The 9,558-nt window shown below is 46.7% G+C and overlaps 1 protein-coding gene across 1 annotated transcript in view; it reads right to left on the minus strand.

Annotated features, from left to right (window-relative positions):
* The window catches only part of CAMTA1 (calmodulin binding transcription activator 1), a 289,818-nt gene extending 280,558 nt beyond the window's left edge, over positions 1-9,260 (minus strand). The window contains exons 1-3 of the mRNA XM_086764761.1: positions 9,036-9,260; positions 5,659-5,708; positions 5,376-5,469 (exon numbers count right to left, since the gene is read on the minus strand). Coding sequence (XP_086620887.1) covers positions 5,376-5,442 — 67 coding nt within the window. The 5' untranslated portion in view covers positions 5,443-5,469; positions 5,659-5,708; positions 9,036-9,260. The remainder of the gene's footprint in view (positions 1-5,375; positions 5,470-5,658; positions 5,709-9,035) is intronic.
* Between the last annotated feature and the right edge of the window lie 298 nt (positions 9,261-9,558).

The raw sequence follows: 9,558 nt of genomic DNA on the forward strand, positions 1-9,558 counted from the left end.
GCTAAGCTTTCCAAGTGAGCAGAGTTTTCTTTCTAGATTTGCCTGAACCTTGCCCAAGCATTAAAACAATTATTTCCCATATGTCTCAGAATGAGAAATGTGTACAAACGGTATATGCAGGAAATACGCAGAAATACCTAGTCTTTACTCAGATGTTTCATCTGTGAGTTCTTGATTTTCCCTTGAACTTCCTCCCCTGAAGGGCTGGAACAGTAACACTTTATTTCCTGGATTAAATCAGTTCCTACACTCTCAGTAGCAGAGCGAAAATTAAGATGTAAAGGAGTAAAGAATGCAGAACAACCCTATTATTCAACAACAATACAATTTGCTACGGATCTTCAGTTGCTAAGACAGGCAGGTCAATTATTCATAGAACGCAGAGTGTTAAATATGAAGTATTTCAGCCTGGGACAGCATGAAGGTAAAACCAGCAACGTGATCCTGTCAGAACTGCAGAATTGTAGGCAAGGACAAAATATCCCTACACAGATTACCCTTTTTATTGAACTATAAATTGAAAAAGGTCCTTATGAAGTGTCACTTTCGGTGTTAAGTGATATGCATTCTCTTTTTTTTGACAGCATCAGCCTGTATTTAACATTTATCTAAAGGGCTATTTCTGCCAGGGAAACAATGCACAGTATCTTCCAAAACCAGAAGTTAGCATAACCTCACCTGAATACTTACACGAGATCCACAACACTCTCTTTACCCACGCCTACATCTAGAACAGCCCGTCACGCTCTCTTTAAAGATTTGCTCCAAACGACCGCAACTTTGCCATTCTCATGGTGCCGAAAAGACCTCAGAACGCAACACTGAGCAACACCACGGCACTGCCCAAGGAGTAGATACACACTGCCAACTCACCAACAGTAACACAAAATGCAGCTTAAAATAACTTCCACCGATTCCTTAGAGTGGGAGAGGCATTCAAAATTAGCAAGCGCTCCTAAAGAAAAGAATTACACATAAAATTACTTATTTTTAGCTGGTAAGAGAACTAGTAACATTGGAATTAGCTTTTATCTTTGGAATGGTGTCTTTCAACTTCCATCTCTGATTAAACAGTAAAACCTGTGACCTCATGTTGCACAATGTCTATTTTTGTAACACCTCTTCCTGCCTAGAAGAAAATAAGTAGATTTATAATAATATTAAAACTGTAAGTTAATCCTTCTGTAGGATTACTGATTGATCAAAAATCAACTAGAAGGATAAAAAGTAAACAGGTCTTAGTTGCAGAAATCAGTATGGGATTGATGGAAGCGGGCAGTCACCTGGAAGACAAGCCTGGAAAGCACATTTCAGAAATAGATCTGCAAGGTAATAGATCTGACCTACGCGAACTGCACACGGTCGAAGGCCCGTCGAAAGCACCAGGTAGAAGCCACTTCACCACCAAAGACTTAAAGACTGAGAAAGACAGAGCTCTCTCTTTTGCAGAGAGTCTAGGAACTGCAGGTGAACACCTCCGTGCTTGAGCTCTGCCAGCGCTTCGGGCCACGTGACACACTGACAAGCGCTGCAAGTCTCCTTCATTTCAAGATCGTAGGCAATTCTACCCCAAGTCTTCACCTTGGGGCCACGCAGATAGCACACTTGACTTTTTACAAGGCGCAAGTCCTAAAATGCGTAGAAGAAAGGTTATACTGCTGTACAGACTGAGAAGAGTTTAATTAATCCCAAAGCGTGCACTTCTTTGGGAAAATAAGGCACGTGACAACCTGGTGCTTGCTGAGCTAGACTCTTAGAGCCACCACACCTCAGTCAGTGACAGCTTCTCTCCCTGGGGGAATTTCGCTCAAAGTGGCCAGGTAGGCACGTCCAATGAACATCAGTTTTGTATGGGCAACAATGATTAAGAAATGCTGAAAGCACTGTTCGCCCTTCACCAGGAATAATAACTGGTGTGATGGCACTCAAAGTGATCCCAGATCACAATGGGGACTTCTCAGCTGTTCCCTCCCCGTGCACTGACTCTACCAAAGCCCCTATTTACTGAGCTGTTCTGAACAGCTCGTTAGCCACACTAATCCCATCAAGCCAGAGGTTCATTAGTGGTAGGTATGCACAATGACTAAGAAATTTTGTCTGACAAACCACTTACAGAAAAGGAGTAACACTCAACTCCAAGATCAAAATACGCGAGTGAGTGATTCACCTTCCTGTCTTACATGCTTGCAAGACACGTGCCAAACACGGACACAGTATTAGGCACTCTGAAAAGCTCGGCTTGCACTTGAGTAAGAGAATTTGCATCAAGTGGTGAGGTGAGGCTACACAACCCTGAACCCTGCGGTTCTCTCTTAGATAAGCATCTTCTACCAGCTCACGAGCTCTGCCTATCAGACCGTATCACCTGAATGAGTAACAGCACTCCAACTCCCACTGCTGCCTTCTCTCACCGACTCCAGCAAGCTAAAGCATTAGCTGGACAGCAAGCAAAATAGAGTATGTATTTCCCAGTGCTCTCCCGCAATTGAAAACCTGAATGCTGACAAGACTGAGGGGGAAAAAAAAAAAACAAAAAACCACAAGCTAGTCTAGTAGGCAACTGTCTATCCTCAGGGTCATATAAAATACCACGTGCTGGAAGAAGGAAGAAACAGCGAGGAGCTGGCAACACCCGAAGCACAACGCCCGCAGAAGTGATTATGCTGATGCCAAATCTGGTCCTATCTGAGCTTTCCAGCCACTGCTGAGCTGACAGCACGTGCAGTGATGCCAGAGCTGGCAGAGGCGATGCTGAGCACAGAGCACTGCCACCTTAAAGCACCACGCATCTTCCCTGAGCTAACGTACAGCAGCGCGAATGGGAACGCAACGTGTATACAGTGCTCTTCGCCGAAACCGCAGCAAATACCGAAGCACAACTCCCCGCTCTCCGTTTCACCAGCCGCGATGCCAGACTTACAGAGTGCTGCCGTCCACCACTGAGCCGCGCTGGCCCCCAACAGCGAGCAGGAGGGACAGGGAATAGCTGCAAGTCCTGGCTCTGGGGAACCGGTACAACCGTAGGGACACAGCTCCTTGCCAGCACTGACTGCGCTCCAATTTTAGCGGATTTAAAGCTTTCCAGATTGATGGTGAAGAATTTCCAGACTCAGAGAGTGTAACAGATTTACATCCGAGTTTACAGAAGTAGGTGAATAATACACCAACAGCCTTTACACATACATATGCAGAAAAGGAATGAACAAAACTATCAGATCTCCCAAAATATGGATTGACAACAAAAATTTACTAATTACTATTCTAAGTATGCCTGAATTCTCAACTCTGGTGTTATTAATTAAAAATTGTATCATCATATTTTAACTGTATGATAGCTAATGCAAGTTACAACCATTTAGAAAAAAAAAACAATCTGTATTTCATATATTTATACAATACTTCAAACATGGTTACACTGACCAAGTGACATAGGACAATTACTAGTTTTTCACCAAAAGAGTTGAATCTGGTGTTGCTCCTCCCCTGTGACACCATGTGGCCTAACCATAACACGGATTTTAGGAAATCTGTATCACCCAGAGCAGCTCCTCATCATGGCAACAATGGGAAAGTATTTCGCTAAATAGAGGCAAAAATCAAACCGTAGACTTGAGCCCAAATTGTAGTCTCTCTGACACAGCAGGAGAAGTCATCGACTTCTTCTCAGAGAACTGTTCTACTAGGGGTAAGTTGGAGGCTGATTTCGGAGAGAGAAGAGCTGGTAGGGAACACGAAGTCCCAGTTTCCAGCCACCAACACTGCACGCAATCCATGGAAAATGGCATCTGTAAGTAATCCCTGTATGTTTCTCGTCTTCAAAGAGCATACGGTTGGCTTTCTGGCAAGCTCTACGTGTTGTGAGAACAGCTTCTGCCAGATGAAAGGGATGACCGAAAGCAGAGCTCTGTCCCCATGACAGGCTCTTCGCACACTTGGCTGAAAGGATCCGAAGACACCACAGGCGCTGATTTAAGCCATACTGCCACAGGAAACACGCGTTAGTGGGAAACAACGAGGTGCCAAAGGTCAACAGAGAGCCAGCATCTCTCTTCCCATACGCCCAGTGCGCATACAGAATTGCTGGATCTTCCAGATTTCCCAGCAGTACAAATCAGCCTGAAGAAATGATTTCTGACACTGTCAAACCTGCACTAAGGATCTTCGGGAAAGGCTGTGGTGGCAGCACACCTTAACCCTGCCCTGCACAGGGCTCTGTGTGACAGACCGGATCTTGATTAGAAACAGTTTAAGCGCACAAAAATTACAACTGGTACCAACACTTAAACTACAGCAAACTGCTCCCTGGTTGTCGCTTTGAAGGTGACATTTCCAGCAGAACAGAACTGTCATTTATAGATACCAACCATGCACATCTCATCCTGCTTCTCGTATTGCCGAGATCTGTTGCTTGCCACAGAAATGCCCCTCTGTCCCACACACTCACTGCCAGAAAGAGCCCAGAGGCAGGGGCCAACACGCAGATAATTACTACAAACCTGGAACAATTTCAAGGAGAATGACTTTTGACTTCTGGGGGATTAAGGTCAGTCTTCCATAAACAAGCACGAATGTATCCCAAGGAGAGCTACATTACTAATGAAGACTTTCTTGCTTCTTGTCAGCTGGTTCAGGCACTTCTGCTGCCACTGGACGGGTGTAACAAAGGCTTTCCTACTGCACGGTGTGATTAAACCTGCTTCCTAGCTCCCAAATTCCCCAAGTGGACTACCACACGCCAATTACAGAGATAATTTCTCAGAACAAAAGAGCCAGTAAGAAGTGATTCCTTTGGGCATCTCAACAGCATTAACACAAAATGCAGTAAAAAGCATCAGAGTAGCAGGAGGCAATTTAGTCCTCGTGGAGGCAGCTTGTTTGCAACGCATTTTAACCATGTGTATCTGCCCGGGTTCAAGTCAGAAGACGGTACAGGCACTGAACCATCATCTCAGGAGAAAGGCACTGGCTGCAAATTAACCAGCTGAATTAATCTCTTACTTCCCTTTTTGTCCTCATCACAAAACACGGCAGTAAACAACTTGGTACCATCGCTAGAGTAACGTGGCAGTGTGAGCTGCAGGTCGGGATAAGCCAGCTGCTGGACCTGAAAGCACGTGCATGCAAGGACACATTTGAAAGTGTGAGAGTTGCAGGGGTTTTAGGCACAGAACGACACAGCTGTGGGGAGGACCTGAGCACAGAAAGAGCAGGTGAGGAGTGAGAGGCTTCACTGGGCCTTCATGCAAAGTGGAGGAGGAGGGAACTGGGAACACTCAGCTATGGTGTGAGGGGGTGTGCCATTTGCCTCGTGAGGGAAGGTACCACATGAAGTCCCCGCAGGCTCCAAAACGCACTCAATTAGCTGTTCCTTTTACCTTTTTGTTCTACCCAGCATTTCTTCAAGAGCACTGTCATCTCTGGCTTTGGCATCCTACTCATCATCTATGAATTCATGTTGCCGTTTCCTCCCTGAAAGGAAAAAGTCCCACCATCAGTCATTTGCTACACAGAGGAAAGGACAAAACTGACAGAGTATTTCTGCCACTGCTCAAGTTCAAAGACAACTGCTCCTTGAGCAGGCAGTAGTGCAAGCTGTGTTCTCTGCTACGGTGTCATTCATCCGAAATCAATCAGCCTGCGTTGACTCTAGAAACTTACCCTGAATTTACCTGTACGCAGCTGAAAAGCTGTCAGTACCTCAGACCTGCCTGGAAAGAAAGAGCAGGGAAATGACTCATTCAGAGAAAAAAAAAAAAAAACTCCCAGCAACAACAAGAAACTTGTGCCAAGCAAATATCTTTATTTTATTTTAAAACATTCTGAAGAGTTAACCTATATGAAAAAGCAGCAGTACAACACCGAGAAAGTACGCTTAATGTTAGGGAGGACTTCATTCCATATCACACGAGCCAAATTAGAAATGAAACTAAACACTACTGTACAAAACAGAGACAAAAAAAAAAATCTATTTTCTCAAAGAGATAACATGAGAGACTCCCACAGGGGCTGGCAAATTCTGGAAGAGAGAAAGAAATTATATTTTATGGGAAGAGATTCAATAACCATTGTTTTCCCATAAAGCTAGCGACGGAGGATTGTCACTGCTCCATAGACACACTGTGCACATTTCAGGACAACAGTAACAGAAAATCGATAGCATCCTTTATTCGTGGGAAGACATTATCTCTATGGACTCCTAATACTAACAAACGGGGCCAAGGAAGACTTTACTAAAATTTAGTAGTCAGCATTCATCTGGCTGATAAGAGAGGAGTAGTATGCTAGTCTACATCCTTGGATTTTTTAATTTTTTTTTTTTTTTTTTTTAAGAAATAACTCCACTCAGAGCTTCACCCTCCACTGAAGCCGAAGAGCCCCCAGATGACACTACATTAGAAGTCTAACAACGCTGAACCCTGGCGCTGGCAGGCCCCGTCGGCGTACATTTCCTCTCTGGCTGATGGCTGTAATCATTAGGAGGCAGGAGCTTTATCAGGGGGTAATTTGACAGCTTTGACAAGCTCGGCCAAATTTATGGCACTTTCTAGTTTTTCCCTCCATTGAGCTGAGATGGAACTAAAGTTAATATTAGCAAAAACACTTTGTGCGGGGGCAATTTTCCAGCAATGACTACAGGATTTCAGTTACTAAGAAAATCTGCTAAACAAGGCCTCCTCGCAGTCCCTTGCCGCTCTCTCCGGACTAGGGAAGATGGCTCCTCGTCCAGCCCGCTAGCTTAGATGGAAGATGCAGTAGATGGAAGGAATCTCGGTACCTCTGGCTCTAAAGCAGCAGAAGTAAATAAATTTTGGAACAGCTCCGCACCTTGTGGAGGAGTCCCAGAGAAAGGCAAGCACAGACCGTTCTCTAAGCTTAAAGAAAAAAAAAAAAAATAAAAAAAAAAAATCAACTTTTAGCTCCAAAACCAGTTTTCCAGACAGGGACACTCACAGTGGCTGCCCCATTTTTCACCAAGCAGCACTGTTCACTGGTGCCTAAGCTCAGAAACGCTGGCGCTTCAGAGGCATCCTTCCAAGGTGCCCAGATAGACTGTACGTGCCCTCCTGAAAAGCCTTTCAAGCACGTTCCACGACCCACGGCTTACCCAGAACAAGCTCCTGCCCAAGTCTATGAACTTGACACCTTAGGCGAGGAATGGCGACGTTCAGGATTATTGCGCTCAACTCCCCTTCTGGGTGTGGGCTCAATGTCCTTTAAGCGGAGCACATGGCTTCTTTTCCGACTATTAAAAACTCTAGGACAGGAAAGCTTAGGAAAAAAACAGGCAACAAGGAGAGTTTCTTGTATTTCCATGGATCACATGGTCCACTCGAGGAAGGAACCCAAACAATTACATCTGAGGAAGAGACAAACCGATAGCCTGACCGCTGGAAAATGCCAGTGCTGTACCAGGACACCAGTAAGGCTACTCCCAGTTTACAGAAGAGCACGCTACACACACTGGGGCACAGTCTGACAGCACAGGGGCGGGCTAACCCCAGGATCTGGTTCCTGGGGTCTGCTGCTCTCATCGCAAAGCTCGCGTCCCACTCAGCACCACCATGCTTTCCTGTGCAGCCTGAGGAACTGGTGAGTAGCGATGTGGGCAAGAGCAGCACTGCACCCTGGACAAAAACTTGGCAAATCAGTAAAATACAAAACAAGTACTTCTCTTGTTTTTATTTCTCCCCTCCTCCCCAAAACTGTTTTTTGCCATAGACGTGACATTTCCTGTTATAATTTAGAGTTTTAAAGAGCTCTCTCTACATGCTTAGAAAGCACAGTTCATATTTAGCTCCCTGAAGTCCTATTTCTCTCTTCCTATATTTCCCTGCCAAGATGTGACATCTGTGGACTATTCCCAAAAAATTCCCCTGAATCATCTGTGATGCATGAGAAATTGCAGCCAGAGCTGGCAACAAGCAGCTGTGTCTTTTAGGAAAGTGTTAGATCAATCTGGTAAGGGGAAGGCTTCCCAGTAACTCTGCCACTAACATCTCCTAGAACCACAGAACTCCCAAGTCACGCTGGAAAAAGAGCACAATTACGACAGGACCAAAATCTACGGGAAATAGTGTTGCCACAGCAACTGACATCCTCAGAACTCAAGTCGCCTTTGCATTTTTGCACAGACTCAATGACTCCTAAACCACGTGGAAAAAAAATAAAAGTGTGTCTATCAGGTGGGTTCATTCAGGAAAAGCACGCTGCCAGGTGTTTCCGTGTACAACAAACCCATTTCTGCATGGTTTCCCAGAAAGTGAGCCTTCGTGGACCTCTCGTTCCAAGCACTGCATCTCACTTACTACGAGTGCAGAGGAACTTCTATAACATGATCAATACTTTGTTAACTACCCTTGGATCAGAAAAAAAACTTATTAAATATTAAAACATTCCTGCTTTCAAACAAAAGTTACATGAAGATAAAAACCAGAACAGATTAGCTGGGCTTTGGAATGGGAAAACACAGTTTCAGCTTCACATTAGACCACTGAGGTGTTAACGAGCGGTCTTTCCAAAGCTCCTCTTAAGGACAGCAGTACTCTGAAATCTCTCCAGCATTCCCGACACAAACATCAGACCCAGCCACTGGGGAACATCCAACCCTGAGCAGGAAAGGCCTTATTTTTCTTCCTGGACACCTCATCACAGCAATAATGCCAACAAACACCCAGTCTGTCCACCAGCACGCTTTATAACAAGGCACAGGTTAAAGCACAGACCAGGAAGCCCTTCTGCTGAAAATTCCATCTGCTCCTCACACTTTTGGGGCACATCCTCCCATTTCACTACTGTATAACACTCGGTGACCACCCTTTCGTGGTTAATCCACCACCAAGACTTTCTGCAGCACAGCATAGACTCTAAGGCCACCTTCTGTGCTCTGTGGTGAAACGCCAAAGTAGTGCTATCGACCCAAAGGAAAACGCTCCGCGTTTACACTGGCGATGAGAACAAGGTCTAGCTGTGGTTTGCTCCCTGCTAGCTGTTCTGCGCCGGCAGGTTGAACACCGCTGAGCTAATCTTTCGCTCACCTTCGTATTCTGTGCAAGGCTGCAGATCTGACCTGACGACACTGCACGGTTTCTCAGGGAATCTCTGCAAGTCAACCTCACAGAGCCGGGAGTTAAAACACGAAATGCAGACGCTTTGGCCACAACACGGCTGGAAACCCCCCTCGTGTTACACCAGGCAACGGGCTTCAGGGCAGCGCACGCAACCACAGGACCTGCGGGCGGCGGGGGTCAGGGCCAGCCCAGGTCCCGCGGGGGTCCGGGCCAGCCCCGCAGCGCCAAACCGCGCCACGCTGCCACAGCGGCCCGGCACCGCCTCTTACCTAGGGACGGAGCGGGCAGCCGCGGGCAGCCCCGGCCGCTCCCGGCCGGGCGGGGCAGACCCCACCCCCACCCCACGCCGCCCCCTCGGACGCGGCGGAGCGGAGCGGAGCGGGCCGGGCGCTCCCCGGACACTCACCGCGCCATCCCGCGCCCGCCGCCGCCCGCCTCGCCTGCACGGCTCTCTCTGGGGCGGGGCCTGGCCGCGCGTGCGCAGGCGGCC

Source organism: Chlamydotis macqueenii, chromosome 21, assembly GCF_036417535.1.
Source record: "Chlamydotis macqueenii isolate bChlMac1 chromosome 21, bChlMac1.mat, whole genome shotgun sequence".
Classification (NCBI taxonomy): Eukaryota; Metazoa; Chordata; class Aves; order Otidiformes; family Otididae; genus Chlamydotis; species Chlamydotis macqueenii.